Here is a 24,324-nt window from a genome sequence, read left to right as displayed (position 1 = left end):
GACCTCTACCTGAAGTGCCGACACTGGTGTAGATCTTACTGCCCCACAGCATATCCTTAGTGCTTGTGCCTGGACTCTATCTAATTTTTGAAGAGAAGAGTATGCAGCTGACCCATACACTATTAGTCCGTATTCTATGGCTGATCTAATTAAGGCCGTGTATACGTTCCTCAAAGCAGCTTTATCAGCCCCGCTTTATCAGCCCCTACCCGGAAATCGATAAAGACACGCCATTTTGAAGGACGTCCCAATAGCTTGGTTTCAGTCACGTGACTTCTACGACACGCGAAATTCAAGTGGAGGTCAGGAAGTGAAAATGCAATCATTCATCAACGCAGGAATCATGGAGGACACCGACTATGTCAAACAATTAAATGAACCTGCACGCCGCAGATATCGTGAAAAAATCACAGCACACATCGGATACGATCCGTATCAGCTGAAAAAGAGTGACTTTTCTCGTGATTTATCAGATTTGCCCGCTGTCGAGGCGATGGATATCACCAGCTACCTCGTCCTTCATACCTCCTACAACACGGCTAGCCAAATGAAAGCGTATAAAAGCCTGGAAGCTTTCAACTACTTTGTGTGTTGATGGGTGAATGACCTCGGCACCAAAGAGGCATTAAACAAATGTCGCCTTGTTTTTGCCCGGGTGAGTGTTAACTACCTATACCTTCTTACCAAGTAGCATTATTAGGAGACATCTAGCTAGCTAACTTTAGCTACATGGACTCATGTAAGGCCAACCCAGTCTCACGGCATTTCGTGTTCACCAACATGATTTGTAATCTTTTGATTCGTGTTCACCAACACGATTTCCCCCTTTTTTTCGTGTTGCACAGCACAATTTTAAAAGCAATGTATTTCTATTGGTAGTCTTTCCCCTTTTTTTTCGTGTTGCACAGCACGATTTTAAAAGCAATGTATTTCTGTTGGTAGTCTCACGGCATTAGGTGTTATAGGAAGACCGGAAGCTGTGTGGTTCATAAAAACATGTTCTTACTCAATATCAAGCCACGATTATTGCTTTTATTTAAAATCGTATCATTTCGGACTTTTGTTGCTGTCTGTGAGGAAAATAAATGGGGCTAATTTTTCCTTCTAATTTGTTATTCTTTTCAAAATAACACACTGTTATTTAGTCAACAATAACACACAATTATCCTTGTTTTTATTTATTTGTTTAATCCTATAATCTCGGGCTTTTTTGCCGTCCTTCAGGAACTGAATTTCAAAATAAAAATAACCGGAAACAGACGTAGGCCTATAAGGGACATTTCGAGCATCATCGAGTTTAGGATGGCCGAAGACACTACACTACCAATAATCCCCAGCTATCGTTTATGACTACAGTCCCCGTGATTAAACTTCAAGTCGGGATTGGATGTTGGAGTGGCAGTGCGCCAAGGTTACGGAATCGAAACTGGATCGAACGCCGCCCCCCCCCCAACAATTAGAAGTTGCCAGTATTAAACACCAATTATTAACCAATTAAAATGAACCGATTAAACATCTCTCTGACAAAGTTTAAACGCATTTCAAGTGGAAGACTTGTTCGTGTCTCCTCTACGTGTCTCGGGAAGCTGGAAGCTGTATTATTTTCAAAAAAAAAAATAATATATTTTTTAACCATAACGGTTACTTTACACAACATTGAGTCAAACTTATCCTTGTTTTAATCCTTGTTTTATTTATGTTAAGTTGTTGTTGCCGGTTAATTTTCCATTTTATTTATTTTGGTTTAAGATATCATTATTTTTTATTTATTATTATCATGTTAGATGTTTAAACTTTTCTGCATTTTATAAGGCAATATATACTTTGTTGTTTTTGTCCGTAGGCTATTTAGGTTATTAGAGAGTTATCGTGTCAAAATATAGGAAATGTATTAATATTTTATTGTATAATTGGTACAGGAAATTACATCATTCAGAGCACCACCTATTGGCCAAAGACGCTGCCACCGGCATTGCGATCCATCCTCTGACAAAGTAAGTTGGGTCACTAAAGTCTGATACATGTTTAGCTTGGATTTAATAATTGGGGCTTTTTTTTAAGCCTTTACTCGCATGGTTCATCATACATACTGAACTGTTCTAAGTCTGAGAAATGCTTTCGCCATAATCAGCAAAGCAACATTAATGTGAAATTATTCTTGCGGGCGGCTAGCTAGCTAGCTCACGTTCAACATAAGCTTAAACTAGTTTAGCTACATAGATTTATATCAGCTCATAAGTGGTGTGTGAAAAATATTTGTCTTAATTACGGCTACATACGTCGGTGTTAAAGTGTTAGTTATACTTTATCTTAATCGCTTTTGTTTTACACATAGTACTAACGCTGGCCGACATTTTAATATATGTTTGGGGGGGAGGGGCATAGTCCACGTCCATGTGCTTGTTACGCGTATGAAACAGGAAACACGTTAATGAACTCAGTCTGTCTAAAGCTAAAGTAGTTAAACCGTCACAATGTGCATTTAAAAAAGCTAGTTTCACTACATAATTCACTTTTTCTGTTCTCTCCTGCAGCTCCTGTACCCACACCACAAACCCATACACTGATCTACACCATCATAAAACCAACGGCACTTTTAAGAGCCAAACTCAACCTGTATCCCTATCTCCCTATCTAGCTCTCTTATATCTATCATCTATTTCTTTATTCACCCTTCTATCTATGCTGTGTACTTCTCTACTTTCCTGTGTTTGTCAGTCTGTCTGTTTGTTTGTAATCCCGTGTTAATCATGCCAGGTGGGTCTACAAAAAAGACATGTCCCTTCTGTCAGAACATTTTATTTTGTGCACAGAAGATCTGTGGACATTGCCTTAAGGAGCAGCCAAAAAAGCCGTGCCTTAAGAAGAAGCTCAAGAGGTTTGATGAGAAGCGAGGGGGTTGGGTGTCAGGGCGGAAGAAGAACCACAACATTGCTTCCATCAAGGATGAAGCCATTGTCTTGGTATGTACACTTTTTACTGTATGTTAAGGCCCGGACACACCAAGCTGACACCAAAGAACTGACACAGACGGACCCTGACTGTTTGCCAATATATTGGGCCAGGATCAAGTTGAATGTTGTTTTTATATACATTTATTTCTTAATGATGTTTGTATCTTATTAACCAATATACACTTTGATATCAACTTCAAATATAGATATTATTGCAAAGGTATTATTTAATATTCTCTTTTCTTTCAATTTTAAAACTACTCTTATCTTAACTTTCACAGCCAAGGGACACTATTTTAATTTAACTACACATTTAAATAAACAGAGCACTTCCTTCACTTCCATGTTGTGTTCCATTCTTGCTTATGTACACACTTTTAGACCTCAAAGGTAAGGTATGTAAGTTTGACAAACCGGCTCGAGATCGCTAGAATTTGAAAATACACAACCGGAGAAAATCTGCCACTTCCTTACAGAGCCCCTCCTCCAACACACACGAACGCGCACATGACCAATGAGGGCACGAGATAAGTGTGTGCACAGATGGAAGGCTGGCAGGCAGGTAGGCTATCCAGTTACTTTAGCCGGGCCGGCTCAGATGATTGTTCGTGCTTTTTACAGTATTACGGCTTCCACAGATGAAAGTTTTTTTATGGATTTTTTGTCAAAGCACTTAAGATATTCATTGCTATCGGGATGTTAAGAGCATTCCATGGAATGTAACAAAAAGTGTATCTCGAGCCGGTTTTTCAAACTTCCGTACCCTACCTTTAATAAGACTACATAATTGTATGTTACTACTCTACATTACTCTTACGACTGCAGCCACAACATACGGGAACGTTTTACATCGTAGCACGCAATTTCAATTTCAACAGTGTCAAGCTATGCTTGGATTGTGTTACATTTTTAATTATGCAATAGTCATTGTAAGTGTTAACTGTTAATTGTCGAGTGGTCACACATTTGTATCTTATTGTACTTTAACTTTAAGATTATCCGGGTTTGAACTGGGACTCAGGATACTGATTTATTTGTATTTTGTGTTTGTCTATAAAATATTTTCTGCTTCTACTGTGTAACCCTTCCTGGTAAATACATGATTCTGCAAAAGCTTAACTCAGCATCTAGGTTTATGAATGGCATACGACTAGATGCTGTCATCAGTAATGTTATAGTTGTAGTTATATAGTTGTTGTTGATGTTTCCTTTCCATTTCTTTAAACAGTAAATATATTATTTTGTCATTACAGCTTGAGAAACTCCATGCCATTGGCTTTAAACCAGTGCTGCTTCTTGGCAAGGAGACCAGGAAGAAGGACGTCAAATGTGAAATCCTAACCCCTCGCTGCACACTGACCGGCTATGCGCAGGATTACCTTGACAAGATAGGCACTTTTTATGAATACCTTTTGTGAAGGTGAGATGCTTGCACTATATCTTCACAGTTCACAGTATTGTGTACACAAAATGTTTATCAATGGAGAGCTTAACATTTTCCTTATGAGTTTGGATCAACTCATTTGTTAAAGTCAGTTAAGTTAACAACAATTTACAGCGACTTTTTTCAATCCATCCAAATCTTGTGGGACAACAACTTGATCCAGTATTTATCCTTTGATACAGCCAGAAAGCAGTCATTCGAGCCATTTATTTGGGTTTGGCAAACTATATTTTTGTGAGACAACTAACACACATCCTTTCTACCTGTTAACTGTCACTATTTTTAGCTGCAAAGTATTACAAAAGTTGAAAGTAATTGCAAAATATTTAGGGATATGGAGAACGTTTGACTTTTTATTATTTTAGCAAACTACATACAATAAATACATTTTTAAACACTGAGTATGTAGCCTAATGAGACATGGCTTACTCTGCAGAGGGGACTTGTGGACATTTAACTGTTATTTATCAGGAAATAGTTAGGCAAGTTTACGTGAATTTGAAAAACCATTTTGGGGTATTGTGCTACCACTTGCGCATTCATTGTATACAAATTGAAAGTTGTAAAGTTGTTAATGTCAAGGTAGTTAGGTTTGATGACTGAAATGTATGTTTAGGCTTGAGCCATCCCTTAAGCAATTTCCTTTTAGCAAACCGTTCCTAAACGGTTTCCTTTATCAACGCCCAAAAGGGAGAAATATTTTGAGGTTAATGGTAAGAGCACAATACATGAAGACGATCCCAGTTGACCACATATTCAGTTTGGCAGTTCTGTATTAAGGTCATGTTTCTCGGGTTGTAAACAAAAGCAGTTATCCAGTGCATCCAGAGGTCCCTTTACATTACATTTATGTTTTTATCGAAAGCGACTTGCTACTTATTTGATTGCACTTATGCAAAACACGTTTGCGTCAGTCTCATAAATTCTGAACAAAATGTGTGGATGTAAATAATGTAAGGGAACATACATGCACACGTCTATATGTTGTCTACCGACAAATTGACATGTCACATCACATGGAATGTAGACACAAATCGGAAGAATAATATCGCAAAAACAAAACCATAAATGGTTGACTGGATAAATACCACTATTTCTCTGCTATTAACTTTGACTGCACACAGTCCCATGACATGACGAGTATATTTTTGACCCTGTCTGGAAACATACCTTAAGCACGCTTTATTTCTTATTTCTAGATATATGAGTTAACCTCTTTGTCTTAAGCAAGTCAACACCAACATTTGTTTAACTTCCACAGGTTGGACAAAGGACTCCACTGGCCAGGGGGTTGCGGAAGATCCTGAGGAAGAGACAGTCACGCTGAACCTCACACCCTGTGACCCATCTGAACCAGAAAACAACTGGCAGGAGGCAGGGACCACAGAGAGCCAGGTGCCAGAGACAAGCACCGTGCAGGTGGAGGTGCTGAAGACCCCCCCCCCGTGAAGCAGTGCACCATCATAGAGGTGGGGCAGGAGGAGCAGCCCCAGCGGGATGATGTGAGACAGGCTACCACCACGGAGGGGCCAGGTAATAAAATAGATAGATAGAATCGGAGGGATGAAACCCTCTTTAATGGTCACACATGCAGAGCACACAGCACACAGTGACATTTGTTCTCTGAGATTTGCAGCTTTTATATTTATAAAAGTCAAGAGTGTTTTCCGATATTTTCCTAAAAGATTATTGTAGGTAACTTGTTGACAAGTCATGCTTCTACAATATCTCAAAACACCTAGTTGCACTTCTTGCATTTTTGGGAATAATGATTGTTCCAATAGGTAAATAATAATAACAACAATAGCTTAATCTAAATAAAAATTTCACCTACAACTTCATAAATATGAAAGGAAAATGGGATACTTGGGTATGTGTATATCCTTAGGTACTCGGATATAAATAAATATTAAACGTTTAGAAAAATACAGTCTTTCATTCCTGAACAGACATGTGGTTACTATATGGTTATACCTTTTTCACACAAATGCAAAGCAACAGCAGGCTTACTTTACATTTGATAAATCACAAAATAAAACTCCTATGTGATTTGGTTTACACACAGAAAGGGTCTTACATTGTAGCGTTGGGCAGTAGGTTGATTACATCAAAATGATTTGGCTCATGTCCATATATTGTACGAGAGGTTGATATCATTAATATTGTGGTCTACCTAAAGCAATCCCTGACCATAGGGGTAAACTTCGAAGCAACTCATGCAACAACGTCATGCAGCATATTTAAACTTTATACTCAAGAACTGCATTTAGATACGACACTGTCCCATAATGAACATACGGGGAATAAACTTAGGTTTTTGAATCAAAGTTAAATTCATTTAACGTTACAGCACAACATGTTAATATTTATCAAACTATTCCTTACACATAAAGTATGGAGTCAATTATATAGGCAAGACAACAAAACACCTAGACTTCATAGATCAACCTCAATTAAATCGCAATAACAAAAAAATATCTGTACCTAACACCTATTGCATCATGTGATGCTGCATTTGTGGGATGTATTTTGAAACTTGAGTTTAAGCTTAACTTGGTGTACTGTATGTATATAGTAATATTTCTTCTTCAACCCACAGCTGTCAGGACAGGGTCCGTGAGGGACACAGTACTTAGTCCTAGACGCAAAAAGAAAAAGTCAGGTATATTAACAGTATTAAGTATTTTGACTGATTATAAACATTTGCATGAGTCGAATTGATTGGTATTCTAATAAATCTATCGACATGTACTTTAGCAAAGTGCATGTAAACGCAGTGATTGATGCTTCTTCAGTGAGTTAACAATGCTATATTGTGACTAATAACTATAACTGATATATTATCCAAAAATCCAAAGGGCTTTAATTGTCTAATTAGACTAAAATACATCAGGGCTCGACATCATAAATGGCCCGCTGGCCCAGAAGCACTATTTAGACACCCCGGGCCAGCATAACGTACTTTCCACTTGCCCGCTCGGGCCACAAAAAATATTGCTTTAAAAAAAAAAGAATTGTCCTGTGGTATAGGTACTTTGACTAGCAATTTAGTTAAATTGTTTCGTTTATTAACGCTACAACATAGCGTTTTGTGAGTCGGTTGTCGTTGTAGGGTGAAAAGCAAACAGCTGTTTGCTGCGGAGCGCAGCGCGAGCAGGCTCCCGTGAGCGGGAGCGCGCTCCTTCACTACAGACTATCGCGCCACCTAACCATTCGCCATTAATGTTTTTAATACCAGCGGTAACCGGCCAAGCGCCGGGCAAAAAACAATCTTCAAATAAAAGAAAGTCACCGGAGGAGTTAAAGGAGAGTGACAGGGAGCATGAGAAGAAGAGGGAGAGAAAGTTTCAGCCAGCTTGATCGATGGAGTTGGCTTCTAGTGCAGTGACGCGTCCTAAAACCCTTTAATCGATTAGATTTATGATTAGAAAATTATAAAAGTAGGGTAGACATGTGGATATTATCCGGCTGAACAAAACGTGCATTTATCAAACAGGTTTGTTTTCCACAGACCTTATTTCCAGCTATTTTCCAAAACCCTATGGAGAAATCCCATTGCTTTTTTGTCGAGGGAACCAGCAGCTTACTTCCTGGTTTTAGGACGCGTCACTGCACCTCTCAATATAATGCCAATATAAACAAGGTCTTCTGTCGGCTCTGTACATCAATGCCGACCTATGCTGACAAGTAAGTGAAGAGTAGACAATATAAAGGTATTGGCTATAGGGAAATGTCCCAGCAGTTTAGGAGAATGAAGGTTCTAATCTAATCTATTACATAGCCATGACTCGAACTCCTAATGACAGGAAGGCAGAAAGCGCATTATACAAATAATAATACTCATAATAATAGCTGACATTTTTTAACAATGACCACAATATCATTATTTTAATAAACCAAATATGAACAATTCAGGAAATGAGGAAGAACTGATGATTCAAATGTTGTAGTACAAGTAGTAATGTAGTTAGTGCATAGGGTGTGCTTTATGATTTACAAACTTCCAAAACAATTGTTTGCTAAATAGCTAATATGCGTTTGGTCTTTCCGAAATTAGAGATTTGTTTTCTTCTCTTGATAGGGAAAAGCAGAAATGTTGGTGGAGTGGGAGCCCTGTCCAGTATGGTATATATTTTCCAGTTACTTGGCTTCATGTCATCTGATATAGTCCCATGTTGGAGAACAAACACATGATATTTAACAAATGCAAAACATCCAAATCTACTACCAGTCCTCTTATATATTTCACTGCTGTTATTCTGAAGCAGCTGAAGTAGTGTAGGAACAAATGATTGTTTAACTTCATTGTTGTTAATGTATGTGTTTTTGTTTGTTTTTATTGTTTGTTAGAACATTTGTTTTCATTTCTATGTTCACTTTTTCTAAATGGTAAATGAAACATTTACTTATATAAATTGAGTTATAAGATGTTTGCTTCACACATGGTTTATGCTTTTCGGAAAGACGAAACCAGTAACCGTAACCAACATTATTCCATTCTGTTTTCAGTGGCAAGGAGTGGGCTCATTCGCTATGAGTATAGCTTGTATAACGCTTTGGAGGTAGGCTTGCATATAAAGCGTCTTTGGGTTTCAGAAAAGCGCTCTAAAAATAAAATGTATTATTATATCATTTAATTATAGGCCTAATTAAAATGATCCTGATCTTGATCACTGGTTTTGCTTCTACATTTGAAAGCTTTTGGGGACAAATGCTTGAGATATTAAAATGGTAGTGATTACTTTGAATTTTCTTTTTCACTTATTGAAAACCACAACTCGAGTATCAGGATGGTCTTTATCTGGAAAGTTATCCACATCTCATCACTTTTATATTTGATCCAATCGGTATATTGGTATATTTACACCACAACGGTGCACAGCTGATAGAAAGGGACACTTAGTGGTTAAAGCACGTTATTGAAATTTATTATTTTTGTTATTAGATATTAATAGGAGACACAGACAGACAAACTAATAAGGCTTTATTTAAACATTAAAGAATACTTTAGGTTAAGGTCTTATTTTGAAATAAGAAAAAAGCTTTGGGGGTATAAATATTAAGCCTGACAAAGTACTAATATATTGCTTTCCTGCAATGTTAACTACTGTATGTTTAAGCACTTATTTTAACTGATATTATACATATGTATTATACCCTTATAAGATGTATGTAGATAGATAGTATAAGAAATGTGCAGAATATGACAGTTTAATGGTGGAGGTATACACACATATTGATAGATGTCTTGTAATGCACTGTTGAGGAACCTGCGACCCAAGTTGTTCATCTCCGGCCTTGTCAGGTATTGAACATTCAATAAATAAAGAACACAGAATTATTAAATATAAAACAGAGAATTTGTGTGATTATACTAAATGATTTACAAATAAACACCACTGCATATTTACAACTGTTACACATGCTGATGTAACGCAAATGTTTCCAACTTGGGATCAATAAAGTATATCTTATCTTAAGATGATCGATGGCTACTGCCATATTTGCAAAATTTGTCTCTGAACCTTGACAAGTGCATGTTTTAGGCTTATCAATTTACAACAGGAGGGGTCACAGACATAAGACCAGCTGTTAAATAAAGCTCTTCTGACCTTAGCTGGCATGTGGGTATATATACCCACATGCCAGCTAAGGTCAGAAGAGCTTTATTATTTATATTATATTATATATATTATATTTATTTTTATTATTTTATTATTTATTAATGCTGCCCATAATGGGTACAAGCAATTTTCCACCATTTATTAATTATATGTTTTAAATGCGAGTGTTTCCTATCCCCTAAACCTCCAGGGATGTACACAGTTTAATACTGGCAACTTCTTATTATGGGAAATATGAAAACGTCTTTTAAAACTACAATTCCCAGCAGAGACGTGCCATAGAACATGTTGCGAAACACACAATAGTGTGTAGTTACTACACAGTTACTACATTTGTAGTTCTGGGGACGGAGTGGGGGACGGAGTGGGGGAGGGGGTGGACCCGTTCAAATCAAGTTTTGGACAGTCGGCCGTGGTTCCATCCCATTTCAAAGTGCTGTTCGGCGTAACCCTCGGCGCACACTCAAACATCCAATCAGAGCTTGAGGACTATCACGGGGTTTGTCCATGGATGGGTTTGTCAAGCGAAGCGGAGAGAATACTTACTTCCGGGTGTAAAATTCTCTAAAGCAAATGAGCGGCTCCGACACTCGGTCCTGACGGACTCCAACTTGTGTTTATTAATCAAACAAATAAATACACACAAGGATACTTATGTGTTGTTGAGTAAATAACAGTGTGTTGTTTAGAAAAGAATACAAAATTAGAAGGAAAAAACGATGAAACAATACAGATTTCAGTATTCTGAGCCCCTACTCTCCCCATAACTGACGGCAACAGAAGTCCTACATTATTCAATTAAAATAAAGAAGTAAAAACAATAAGTGTGGCTTGACATTGAGTAAGAAAAAGGTTGATAAACGCTGTGAGAATGGATCTGCGGAGAGCATTTCGCCGCGATCCCAACGTGTCTATTACCAACGTTCAGGGAGCTCTATGCAAGTCGGTGACGGGGAGGGGCCCTGACCGTCCGTCAACATGTGACGGGTTGGGAGTGAGAACGTGTTGCTGTACAACAAATCACCTCTGGCTGGAAGAGAACTCTCTGCTCCATAGTTTCTCTCTTCACTGTACATTTGACATATTCAGTGTAATATTTAATATTCCATCTGTCACATAGTTATGTAAATATAATACCTTGCATATCTTGTTATTGCTCATTTGTAAATTCAACATGTATATTTTCTTCTTTATTTCTTGTCTTTTTATTTGTATTGTATAATGCCATGTGTTTTAATGCTGCTGCAACGCAAATATTTCCCAAATTGGGATCAATAAAGTTCTATCTTATCTTAAACCAACAGCCAGTGTTCCGGATGAGGATCATCTCTTTACAAAAATATTCAAGTGCTAACCCATATTGTTACTTCTAAATGAATTTATTTCCAAACGCTTTATAATGCAGTGTGATGTAAACAACAAAAAGTATCAGAGACGTATGCTTAATTTATATTTATTCATCAACCAACCACATCAATAACATTATTTTTAAAACAATAAAATGGTCCTCTCTGGCAATGGTTTACTTATGTGTTTCACCACAATACAAGTAAAAGGCCACCATAAGGGTGTATGTCTTGACTCTAGAGCGTTGGGGTTAGTCTAACATGAAAAGCATGGACAACAGAACATAAAATCAAGTTATGCAAATGGTTATAACATACAGTATTAAGAAATCATACAACACAACCATTTTTTTATGATTTAACTATGTATATTAAACATGTACATTCTATGTGTAAATCAAATATAACAATTTATAACAATGTATTATTTGGTTTTGAGAACAACAATGAGGTGATTCACCAAATAAACTATTTGTTGTTTATCTCAATGTCCCTAATTATACATCCTAAAAGACTGTGCATTGTACATGTTGATTGAAGTACTTCAGTCAATCAGGTTAATAGCTGGAGACCAAAAAGGAAATATAACTGACAAAGCAATTAAAGCAAGTAACGCAAAAGAAACAAAAATGAACAATTAGAGGAAAGCTGTTATTGGCCTGCGGTGTAACAGGTGCAGTCATATAAAGTTATGTGCCTCTTCCCTGGGTCTAAGACACACATTACATCATGACAAATCAGTTAAAAGCAATGGAATCACAATCTACACCATTTGTTCTAATTATCTGATTTTGGAGTAGATGGTAAGGAGAAGTAGCTGAATTTGAAGAAAGTCAGGGTCGGATATACATGGCTATTTTTGTGATATACCTATAAGGTAAAATGACGAATAAAAACTTGCATTTTTCAGTGATCTCTGTATTTTGTCGACAAATGCAGCCACCGCGCTGTCTTCTGCTACAAAGAGCCCATTAAAAAAGGCGCTGCCATCAGAACTGAGGAAAAAAAGATTAGCAAATATATCCATGAAATATAAACAGTAATCAAAAAAGTTAAATAACAACATTGTAAAAACAGCACCTTCCACTTCGCCGAAAGCGATACAGCTTCCCGTTTCCATCTGCAGAAACAGCCAACATCTCCGGCGTGCAGGCAGGGCAGATGAAAGGAGCACCACAGCAGAGCTGGTCTTCCTCATACGAGGCATAGGAGAACTCCAGAAAGCTGTGCTGCAGTGCATCTCCGTTGACAGGTCCAGACTGGAAGATGATTACATATATTGCTGTGATTTTGTCTATTTACGGAAATGTTATAATGTATAATATGGTAAAGAATATTTACACTTACTCTTCCTCCACACTTTGTGCGATGCTCCAGCAGCTTTTGTGATATATTTATTTTAATATCCCCTCATATATTCGTGTGTGTTAAAGTTTGAAGGGACAAAGTACATTTTTTCCTCTTTAAATATAGAGAGGCTTTTCATATATTCCTGAAACAATGTCCCACTACTTAGTAATAATAAATTAAAGCAATAGTCTTTTCTTCCACTTTTATGTGTAATCAAAAGGGTGTTTTTTTTGGCTATTTGTGAGCAGGCATAATACAAATGACCTTTGACATCTGCTTTGCAGTTCCCAGACATCGGGAGAGGCCCTGGCTTCCTCTGTTAATTGCTAAAACCAGTATTGATTATCCCAAAGGGAGATGTGCCTCAGATATAAGGCAGTTAAAGTCTTGTAGAATTAATGATTTATCTCCTACAGACCCCAAAAGAGGCCTTGAGAATTGAGTCAAACAGTTACCGGGGCCATAGTCTTTTGTTCTCATTAATGTCTGTATTCATTCCAGTAAAACGGACTTCGAGGTGAAAGGAAGTTCAAATATGGCCTTAAGCTACCAGAACAATTAAACTTCTGTTAATCAACCAAAACTCATGACTAGCAGGGGACAGGACATTTGGACCTATAACAAGGGTCACTTCCTAGAGAAAATATGTGTGTGTATTCCTTACTGTGATCATATGTCCTGTATAATCATTTATCAACTATTCCTGTATTGGTGTTTTATTTGATTTCTCTTTTTTAAGTCTTTCATGTGTGAGTACTAAATTGCTACAAACATTGTGGAGAGATTAGCTTAAACATGTTTTATTACTCTGTATGAAGAAAGAGCAGAGGTGGATGACAGGAGACAGGCTGGAGGAGGAAACATTCTTCTTAAAGATTTCCAGCATGTCAAAATATCAGAGAAGTCTATATATCTTGAAATATATGTGTGTGTTTAATTACTTTGTATCAATAATTACTTTGTATGTGTAAAAGGAAGCTGGAAATATGCAATGTGAATCCTTTTATTTGAAATAAAGATTCTGCAGGGAATATTCTTAAAGAACAATAGCTCAAGTGTCTGGAAGAGTTGCAGGCTAAATGAGTGTGCGGTACTTTTTCACTGCTTGAGATCAGAGCTAATGTTTTCCTCTCGTTATTATTATTTGATATTAAGGTAACTCACATGTGTTATTTGTATAATCCAACGATAAAAAACGATATCTTAAACCTATCTTTATAAAATGCCAAAAGTATGTGAAACTTGCAAGGAGGTGTTTGTTATTTCAAATGTAAGGGTTGCCTCTGGATCGCGCTGATTGGCTGTTTTTCTAAGTGGAGGACCCCTCGGGGGGGGGAGCAGCCACATAGCTCCTCCTGGGCTCTTTGGACATAAGCCTGTGTTTTCTTTAGACCGGTCTCTTTTTTCTTCAGGCTGACCAGAGAGTAAGATTGGAGGAAGAGCAGGAAGTACTTCCTTTGTATTTGTATTTTTACTTTTTATCATTAAAACAAGATTATTGTTTAACTTGCATTCTGTTGTTTCTTAATCCCTTCCTTTTTTACGAATTTACCCAGTTTACCAAACGACACGCGGAGACGAGGTTGGTTTTAAACATCCTCTATCTCCATCACTTTTTGAGGGCCTGTCTGGAGAATCCCAGAGAGATGACCTTGAGCTCTTCAAAGGAGCTCAGGAGGTCCAAGGTGTAAAGTGTGGAAATACTGACCGAAGCTGGCCAGTATCCACTCTTAAGGAGGACTTTCAAGTCGGGGGTCCACTGCTGCTGGCAAGTTTGACAGACATATAGTGGCAGATGCAAGTCGTAACGCCCTTGGAACAAGTAAATAAACATAATTAAGACACATTTTACAACAGTTCCATCTACAAATAGTCAAAGATGAACAGATATTACATGAAGGTTTTACTCCAAGTGGAAGCACAATGCCTCAGCCCACAACAGTAAACATATAACAACAATTCAATAGAAATCCAAATATATATATATATATATATATATATATATATATTTGTTTACCATTGATGGTAATTAAAATCACTAGTTTGCCTGGTACCACAGTGAAGTGTGTGCCTTTACAGGAGCAGTTGGGTGCCTTCACAGTTGGCAATATGCAAGCTGTCAAAAAAAAAAGAAAAGCACTAATTACCATTATATGCTGGCCGAAGAGACATGTGAACATCAAAATGCAAGTTTGAGAGAGCATACCTTGGTCATGGGTGTCATATCCACCTTCCACTCTAACAACACACGTTGTTGGACTAATTGGTTTAAAAAAAACATTCATTAAACTGTCCCTGTTGTGGAGTGGCTGGTTCTTGTGATGAAGTACATCATAGTCTCAACAGAACCACTCCTCGGGGAGACACTCTCTACACCTTGGGAGGAAATACAAAATTATTCCAATATCCTAGAATTACTTTCATTTTCATGTGGGTTTTCTCTAGGTATCCAGTTTTCTAACATCCCAAAAGTCATGCATGTTAGCTGAAATAGCAGGGCACTGAGCATTAATTCTGAAAAATTACAATTAGGTAAAGTAATTTAAATAAAGGTAAATGTTATCTCACCTAATAACAGCCGGCTCGTGGCAGAGGCCACACAGGGGATGACCAACAGCCTCTTTTTCTAGAAGGCATTGTAGGTGGTGTGGTCTTGCTTCTTTCCAGCGCTCTGAGGCTTTCTGCTGCCGAAAAGACCAGGATGAGGCAGAGCTTTTTAGAGGCTCAGGAGGAGGACATGAGGAAAGAATGTCAGAGAGTCTCTCCATATTCTTTTCTGTGAACAGAATGGGAAACTTTAACTGTAAATGACTATATTTAAGATGAACACTAAAAATCAAAGATCATTTCTTTGCTCAGTATGGAACTGGCCAATATCTTTACTGAATTACATTCCTCGTTCGAGTCCCGAACTGTCAGTTGTAATATAAGGTTATTTTCTCTCACTAACACAATTTATTTAAAAATTGATTTTAGTTTTAAACTTAAAGCCATTTTTGTGATTTACCAAATTTGTGTTGTGCTGAAGGTTCAGTACGCAGAACCTCCACACTGGAAGACTGGAAGCTCTCAGTCGGGGGTGATGTGACTGTAAAACATCACACAGAGGGTTAACAACAGATAACTGATGATTTGTATTATCTACCTATTGTTTAAAAGCTTGTGAAATTAAATAAAGCATAGTTCTTATGACACCACAGTGGGAATGTCTCCGACTGTAGTGTCACTATGCGTTTATATATTGGAATTATTGTAGACCCTCAACAAGCAATTACTGTGTTTTAATTCGATTTTCCAACCATTTACTTAGTAAATTAATAAAAATGTAAAATAATTGGGATTTCAACCTGTAGCTGAGCTTTGGCGTCGCCCTCCACGCCTCCCTCTTGGCTTGCCACGTCCTACACAGCCCCTTTTAGGGGACTATAAAGTGTCTCCTACAGAGCGTGCCCGTTTCCTCTCCTCAGCTGCTTTCTGTGACCAAGTAAGAACTCATGTAAGGTTGATGTTTCTGATAAACTGATACCATATGACAGTGGACAAATAAAAGTAAATTCGTTCACTTGAAGAACATTTTTGCTTCAAGTTTTTCCTACCATATAGGCTACAACTAATGAAGTAAAACAAGTTGAACAAGCTTTATTTAGTAAGCCTCTGCTCCCCATGTTGTAATGATGAACCGTTTTGCAAAGGCCCTATACATTGATCCAAAATCCAGTTACTCTTGGCCTGTTCAGCATTTTTTGGATAACAGATAGTGCCAAATTCAAGTGGGAAATGAATGAGGTCATATGGGTTAAAACACCAACCTTAGCTTCAGCTAGCATGTGTTTATGCTTCAGCTCAAGAGCCATGCGTTTCCCTTCTTTGGATGTGGGATTATTGGGGTCTGGGTTGTGTTTTGGCCAGCCAGCCAGCCAGCCAGCCAGCCAGCCAGCCAGCCAGCCAGCCAGCCAGACAGACACAACAGATATGCAACAGCTGCTGTATGAGACAAACAGAGATAGACAGGGTATATGCAGGAATCCTGAGGTCAAATTTAATACCTTTTAAGACCTTTTTTAAGACCCTTTCCATACATTTTAAGACCTCATCGCAACTTTGAGTTCTAACCGGTTACATTGGCAATAGGCTTGGGCGGTAAGACGGTATTACGGTATACCATAGTATTTCGAAATCCCGTCGGTATGATTTTCAATACCGTGACGTCACAGACTGTGCGCCAAATCACAGATGCGTTTCATTCTATTACACTGACACGGAGTTTTGACAGGGACGACATTGGTTGTAATGCACAGCACGCGCCAGCAGAGGGCAGGGGAGGGCAGTCCGTCTTTCCCGCTCTCAGAGCTCAGCACAGAGCTGAGCTGAGCAAGATGGCGGCAGCATTTGCAGGCCCCGAACTCGGAGAACTAGTAAAAAAGAAAAATGCCTCTGCGCCTGTTTGGGACTATTTTGGGTTTACTCCCTATGACTTCGCCAGTGACTTCATCCAGCACAACGATAGACAGAGGCACTTCTCTGGGAATGTTTAAGACGGGGTGAGTGAGTGTTGACATTTTTTAATCCTACGCAACTGGTTGATGGTTTTGTAGTCGAGGTCGGACGGTTTTAAAAACGAAAGCATTTACGTGCTAAACATTCAAGCGAGTAATCCAATGAATCAAATGGAAATAAGGTTAACACATGCACGGAATAATATTGCCAAACTAGTTAGTGAATATAGCAAACTTTATTCAATAAGTCAAGTATTTACTCCCGGAAAATCTTTATGTATGATGATATATTGTTAACTTAGCTCACAATGGAAACAATGTCGGACATCTACAAACACGTCCTGTATCCGATCTCGAAATGTGCCATTTACACAATGTGTCATGTACAGTATGCGGCCCTTGTTTTGCACTTGCGCGCACGTCGCGGCACTTTGCGAGCGTCTACCGGCTCGGGCTGCATTTTACACCGAACATATAATATATATAATATATATCTGTTTATTCTCCGTGGTGGACGGCGTGTTCTCCTGCTGTATATCTCTCAGGTAGTCCACCAGCAGATGAAAAACACCCACCTCACCGCCTCTTCCAAGGAACAAGGGGACCGTGTGCCCGAGTTTCCGTTAAAAAAATGTTCCGCCGGTCAACATGTCCGTTAAAGTTTAAATCTTCCGTAAAAAATTAGAAAAGTGCCGATCAGAGGTCTTCTTCGTTATTTATTGAGCTTTAAAACAAATTGATAACGACTCTGTTCTCTGTATAATAATATAATAATATTTAATAAACAGTGCCTGCCTCTCTTTTCCTGCCCCTCTTCTGACAGCCCAGCAGCAGCAGGAGACGTGGGGAGAGGGAGGCGGGGCTATTTCATCGTTATCAGAAAATGATCATATAGGGCAGGGGTACTCAAATACAAATCTTAAAGGTCCACAAAGAAAATGTTCAATAAGACAAAGGTCCGTTTAATACGGTCATTCAAACTTTTAAACAATTGTAACAAGATTCTTAACACGAGATTGCAAAAACAGTCTCGAAGTGAATCAAACCATCCCAGGAATCAAAGTCGAAATAAGTCCAGAACTATTGTACATTGTGTCAAACACTGTTGCTTAATGAGAGAAGTGGCACCTTTGGTCTGTTGCCAAGACTTTGAACTTTGGCACAAAAGGCGTGATGGCCAGGCGGACACACTGATGCAAGTGTTCATTGGTGAGTCGGCTGCGGTACTTGTTCTTCACCATGTTCATTGTTGAGAATGCAGACTCACACCTGTAGGTTGAGCCAAACATTGTGAGAATGTGAAGTGCCATCTTATGCAGGAGAGGGAAATTAGCTGCAGTGACCATCTTTGTCCAGAAGGTGGGAGTGTCACAGTCAGCCTCTTTCAGTGCAAGGTTTTCCTGGAGGTCAATCAACTCACTTTGCAGAGAAGCAGCACTGGCCCATGGGAAGATTTGTTGTGCTTCTGCAGAGAACTCTCTGACATTTCTGACCAGAAATGGGTTTTCAATGTACAGTAGGACTTGTTTTCCTAATCTGAAGTCATCAAAGCGAGTCTTGAAGTTTTCAATCAGCTTCTCCAGGAATCCAACATGATTCTGAGGACGATTGTCTCCTTTGGTCTGTTCCAAAAGTTTGGGGAAGTGGAGCAGTCCCTCCTGTAGGAAAAAATAAATAAGAAAAATATAAGGAGCACTGCTTAAAAGGGTATGATAAAGTATCAAAAAGGTGTTCATTGGAATCCAGGAAATGTGTGTGGTAGAAAATATTAAAAAGGCTTACCTGTAGGTCACTTTTGAAAACCTCCAGTTTCCTCTGGAAAGCACGCACTGCTGACATCAGCTCACACACTGTGTTGTTCTTGCCCTGTAGCTTGAGATTTAGGTCATTGAGATGAGATGTTATATCAGCCAAAAATGCAACAGCTTCCATCTTCTCTTCATTTTGCATGAATTCCATGAACTGTTTTGCTTTTGCACTCTTTTGCTCTGACAGAAACACTTGCAGCTCTTTCCTAATGGACCAAAAACGCTCCAGGACCTTGCCTTTGCTCAGCCACCTGATGTTGTTGTGCAGGAGCAAATCATCAAAAGTTGCATTGACCTCTGTCAGGAATGTTCGCAGCAAGCGATGCTGCAGTGAAGATGATGCTCTCAAAAAGTTTATGAGTCTCATCACTGTTGCCATGATTTCAGAGTACACTTCTCCAAGACTTGCACAAAGGACAGACTGGTGGATTATGCAGTGGTATGAGATCAGGTCAGGGTGGTGATCTTTCAGGCGCTGAACCAGTCCTCTCTCTCTCCCCATCATGGCTGGAGCTCCATCAGTAGCAATTGACACCACTTTCTTTAGATCTATCCCTCTTTCATTCAGCATTCCCATTACTGCTTTATAAATGTCTTCCCCCCTTGTGTGTCCACTGAGGTTCGTCAGGCCCAACACATCTTCAACAAACTCCCCCTTTGCCTCATCATAAAATCTCACAAACACCAGCAACTGAGCATTGTCAGTGGTGTCAGTGGACTCATCCACAGCTAAGGAAATGCGCTGTGCATTTTTGATTCCATCACAAAGCTGATTAATCAAATCACCAGCCAGTATTTCCGTTCTTCTGGTTGCTGTGGAATCTGAGAGGGGGATTTGCTTAATTTTAGCTGTTATTTCCTCTTTTTGTTTGCCTTCAAACATGGTCTCCATCACTTCAGTCATGCATTCTTTAATTATTTCTGCATCAGAGAATGGCTTCTTGTGTTTAGCCAACACCCATGCCACTCTGAGTGAGGACTCAGTTGCCTTTTCTCCTTGTGACATAGATGTTACAAGGATCCTGCTTGCAGCTTGATATGAGGATTTCATCCCATTTATTTTTGTGGTTCTTACCGCTGAATTTTGAGGGAAGGTCGCCTCAAAATAATTATGTTTCGTTTCATAGTGCCGTTTCAAATTGCCACTCTTCACAAGAGCTACCGTTTCTTGGCATATTAGGCACATTGGTTTGGTGCTCGCTGGAGGGAGGATGAACGCATATTTTGCAGTCCACTCATCTTTGAATTGCCGGTTTTCACTGTCGACTTTTCTTTTATTGGTCATCTTTGAACATGCCATTTTTCTAGCTTTACTAGCTACACTAGGCTACAGCTGAAACTACTAGCTAAATGCAACTAGATGCGCTGTCAACTCTCGCTCTGACTTTATTTATTTTTTAAGCTCCCGCGCTGATTCAGACAGGTTGAAAGAGACGACACACGCATTTTCATTCCGCGAAGACCCGCCCTCCTGTGCCTCTGATTCGCAGACTGTTGGTGGGGGAAAAAAACGCTGACGGGCTGCTGAATGTGATTGGACCAAAGCGTTGACAGACACACACACACAGTGGAACAGTGTGTGTGTGTGTGTGTGTCGCCAGAGCGCTGTTTGCAGACATAGCGGATAATTTTGACTCGTTGCGTTGTGGCAGACGGATAAGGCAGGCGTTGTGGCAGGCGTTGTGTCTCGCAGATAATACAGATAATACAGATTATACAGATAATACATATGAAAAGTATAATTTGCTCAGAGTCCAGAGACAGTGGTGGTTCGGTCCGGATCCGGACCGGAGTCCGGACTTTGAGGATGCCTGATATAGGGCTTGCAGACGGAGCCTTTGGACCCCCCAGAGCATTGCGTATGTTGGTCTACCCACCTTGGGACCTGGGACCCATTATCTTTACCGTAGTCGTTTAGTGCCCCCCCTCCCCCACAGAGCGGAGCAAGGCAAAGAAACTTAAAATAAGAAGCAGCATTTTACGGCGCGCTATGCATGGGGCCGCCTTGAGGGGGTTTCCCGAAATGTCGTTTCAGTAAATTAAAGGGTGTTTCATGTTGTCGTTGCTGTGGGACTTCTTAATACCTTGGAAAATGCCGTTTAATACTTCTTAATACTTTTTAATAGCCTTAATTTTTGCTAAATTGATTTATCAACTTGTAATACTTTTTAAGACCCCGCGGACCCCCTGGATAGAGAGACAGATTGTAAGATTGAGATGGATAGATGAAGAAATAGATAATGAATGATAGAAAAAGATAGAGACAATAACTATAAGAAAGGTAGGTAGTGTTGGAGATTTGGAGGATGTTCAAAACCAACCTCGTCTCCGCGTGTCGTTTGATAAGCTGGGTAAATTCGTGAAAAGGAAGGGATTAAGAAACACCAGAATACAAGCTACACAATAATCTTGCTTTAATGATAAACAGTAACAATACAAAATACAGATACAAATACAAATAAAAATACAAAGGAAGTACTTCCTGCTCTTCCTCCAATCTCAGGGATCTGGTCAGTTTGAAGAAAAGAAGAGGCTGGTTTAAAGAAAACATAGGCTTATATCCAAAACCCCAGGAGGAGCTATGCGGCTGCCCCCCCCCCCGAGGGGTCCTCCACTTAGAAAAGACAGCCAATCAGCGCGAGCCAGAGGCGACCCTTACATTCGAGATAACAAACCCCTCCTTGCAAGTTTCACATACTTTTGGCATTTTATAAAGATAGGTTTAAGATATAGTTTTTTATAGTTGGATTATACAAATAACACATGTGAGTTACCTTAACCTCAAACAATACTAACAAGAGGAAAACATCAGCTCTGATCTTAAGCAGTAAAAAGTACCGCACACTCATTTAGCCTGCAGCTCTTCCAGACACTTGAGCTATTGTTCTTTAAGAATATTCCCTGCAGAATCTTTATTTCAAATAAAAGGTTTCACATTGCATATTTCCAGCTTCCTTTACACATACTGCTATTATTAATACAAAGTAATCAACCACACACATATATTTAAAACAAGTAGATTTCCCTGATCATTTGACATGCTGCTTCCATTTCCCATAGAGTAATAAAACATGTTTAAGCTAATTTCTCCACACTGTTTGTAGCCCTCCAGTACCCACATATGAAAGAATAAAAGCAGAGGAATCAAATAAAACACCAATACAGGAATAGTTGATAAATGATTATACAGGACATCTGATCACAGTAAGAAATACACACACATATTCTCTAGGAAGTGACCCTTGTTATAGGTCCGAATGTCCTGTCCCCTGAAAGTCATGAGTTTTGGTTGATTAACAGAAGTTTAATTGTTCTTGTGGCTTAATGGCTTCCCTGAACTTCCCTTCACCCCAAAGTCAGCTTACTAGGAATGAATACATTTTATTGATAAGCTCAAAAGGACGTTTATCTTGGTTACTGCTGGGTGACCCAAGTCTCCAGGCCTGCAGGATGTGTAGGAGATAAACATTAATTCTACAAGACTTTAACTACATTATCTGAAAATGTATCTGGGACTTCCCCTGTTAATTGCAAGGACTATTGATAATTAACAGAGAGACCCTAGGGGCCTCTTCTTGGTATCTGCTAGGCAGAAGTCACTCAATGCAGAAATCACAAGTTTAACACATATTCTATATAAGGTGACATTAAAATGAATATACCAGATTGAACTTTCCTGCCATAACACGTTACTTTAATACTTCAAATAACTCAAATAATACTTCAGTAGATAGACAGAGAGATAGGTTGAGTTTGGCTCTTAAAAGTGCCGTTGGTTTTATGATGGTGTAGAGCAGTGTATGGGTTTGTGGTGTGGGTACGGGAGCTGCAGGAGAGAACAGAAAAAGTGAATTAAGTAGTTAAACTACATTTTTTAAATGCACATTGTGACGGTTTAACTACTTTAGACAGACTGAGTTCATTTACGTGTTTCCTGTTTCATACGCATAACAAGCACATGGACGTGGACTATGCCCCTCCCCCCCAAACATATATTAAAATGTCGGCCAGCGTTAGTACTGTCATGTGTAAAACAAAAGCGATTAAGATAACATATAACTCACACTTTGTATGTAGCCGTAATTAAGACAAATATTTTTCACATACCACTTATGAGCTGATATAAATGTAGCTAAACTAGTTTAAGTTTATGTTGCACGTGAGCTAGCTAGCTAGCCGCCCGCAAGAATAATTTCACATTAATGTTGCTTTGCTGATTATGGCGAAAGCATTTCTCAGACTTAGAACAGTTCAGTATGTATGATGAACCATGCGAGTAAAGGCTTCAAATGATTAAATCTAAGCAAAACATGTATCAGACTTTAGTGACCCAACTTACTTTGTCAGAGGATGGATCGCAATGCCGGTGGCAGCGTCTTTGGCCAATAGGTGGTGCTCTGAATGATGTAATTTCCTGTACCGATTATACAATAAAATATTAATACATTTCCTATATTTTGACACGATAACTCTTTAATAACCTAAGTAGCCTACGGACAAAAACAAAAAAGTATATATTGCCTTATAAAATGCAGAAAAGTTTAAACATCTAACATGATAATAATAAATAAAAAATAATGATATCTTAAACCAAAATAAATAAAAATGGGAAATTAACCGACAACAACAATTTAACATAAATAAAACAAGGATTAAAATAAGGATAAGTTTGACTCAATGTTGTGTAAAGTAACCGTTATGGTTAAAAAATATATTTTTATTTTTTGAAAATAATACAGCTTCCAGCTTCCCAAGACACGAAGAGGAGACACGAACAATTCTTCCACTTGAAATGCGTTTAAAGAGAAACTTGCAGGGTGTTTTTTTTAGTACATTTATGCTTAACCTTGCCTGAAAATTACAATAAAAAATGTTAATGCAGGATTTGACATGTTTTACAAGACATAAGGGCAGGCATTCAGAGGAAAAGGAGCCGTTTTGAGCTCTGCTACTAAAAACTGCTTTTTTTTTAACATCATACGTCAAATGCGTCATATTATGTCACATGGGGGAGTTAACTTTCTCGGACTCGTTCTCTACCCGATCCGCGGTAGTAGTTTGTAGTTGGTTTGAGCGGTTTTGATTTAGTGAGCTGGTATTTTTTCGGTAATTTTACATTGCATTTCACCATTTGTAATCATGGTGAGCTTGTGTTTGTGCAGGTTGCACAAACTCAAGCCTGTCAGGGCATCGAGTCCACAGTTTCCCTCACGGGAGAAGGACCGAAGCTAGCGTTCGTTCCTGGGTGCGTTGTGCATCCACCTCCCTGCAGCACATACTCCGTCTCCACAGCTTTATCAAG

At 38.8% G+C, this 24,324-nt stretch overlaps 1 protein-coding gene and 3 long non-coding RNA genes across 7 annotated transcripts; 1 reads left to right on the top strand and 3 right to left on the bottom strand.

The window, feature by feature from the left end:
* The first annotated feature begins 2,540 nt into the window (after positions 1-2,540).
* Positions 2,541-7,644, top strand: LOC307033897. The gene is made up of 4 exons (XR_013806698.1): positions 2,541-2,963; positions 4,208-4,374; positions 5,660-5,931; positions 6,998-7,644. It is a non-coding gene; the product is annotated as an uncharacterized lncRNA (long non-coding RNA).
* A 2,941-nt stretch (positions 7,645-10,585) lies between these two features.
* Positions 10,586-18,104, bottom strand: LOC307031041. 4 transcript variants are annotated; one of them, XR_013805853.1, is made up of 8 exons: positions 17,790-18,104; positions 16,528-16,702; positions 16,066-16,192; positions 15,726-15,806; positions 15,287-15,494; positions 14,925-15,094; positions 12,449-14,834; positions 10,586-12,363 (listed from the first exon to the last, which is right to left on the bottom strand). It is a non-coding gene; the product is annotated as an uncharacterized lncRNA (long non-coding RNA). The 4 variants fall into 4 exon arrangements; XR_013805854.1 differs by having other exon boundaries at positions 10,586-12,627; positions 14,427-14,834; XR_013805855.1 differs by having other exon boundaries at positions 10,586-14,530; positions 14,773-14,834.
* A 51-nt stretch (positions 18,105-18,155) lies between these two features.
* On the bottom strand, positions 18,156-20,437 carry LOC307031037 (SCAN domain-containing protein 3-like). The gene is made up of 2 exons (XM_079667766.1): positions 18,997-20,437; positions 18,156-18,872 (listed from the first exon to the last, which is right to left on the bottom strand). The coding sequence occupies exons 1-2, from the start codon at positions 20,320-20,322 to the stop codon at positions 18,324-18,326; spliced, it is 1,875 nt and encodes a 624-aa protein (XP_079523892.1). The 5' UTR covers positions 20,323-20,437; the 3' UTR covers positions 18,156-18,323.
* Positions 20,438-21,202: 765 nt separating this feature from the next.
* Positions 21,203-23,496, bottom strand: LOC307031042. Its single transcript, XR_013805856.1, has 2 exons — positions 23,362-23,496; positions 21,203-22,848 (listed from the first exon to the last, which is right to left on the bottom strand). It is a non-coding gene; the product is annotated as an uncharacterized lncRNA (long non-coding RNA).
* Positions 23,497-24,324: the final 828 nt, after the last annotated feature.

This window comes from Notothenia rossii (genome assembly GCF_949606895.1).
Source record: "Notothenia rossii genome assembly, chromosome: 3".
Taxonomy (NCBI): domain Eukaryota; kingdom Metazoa; phylum Chordata; class Actinopteri; order Perciformes; family Nototheniidae; genus Notothenia; species Notothenia rossii.
Note: the sequence above shows the minus strand (reverse complement) of the source record. Positions and strands in the feature narration are given on the sequence as shown.

Excerpts from the sequence above, each read along its gene's own strand:
- LOC307031037 (XM_079667766.1), bottom strand. The coding sequence starts at position 20,322 with ATGGCATGTTCAAAGATGACCAATAAAAGAAAAGTCGACAGTGAAAAC. Across the intron at positions 18,873-18,996 it reads TTTTCAAAAGTGACCTACAG|GAGGGACTGCTCCACTTCCC; the intron begins GTAAGCCTTTTT and ends TTTTTCCTACAG.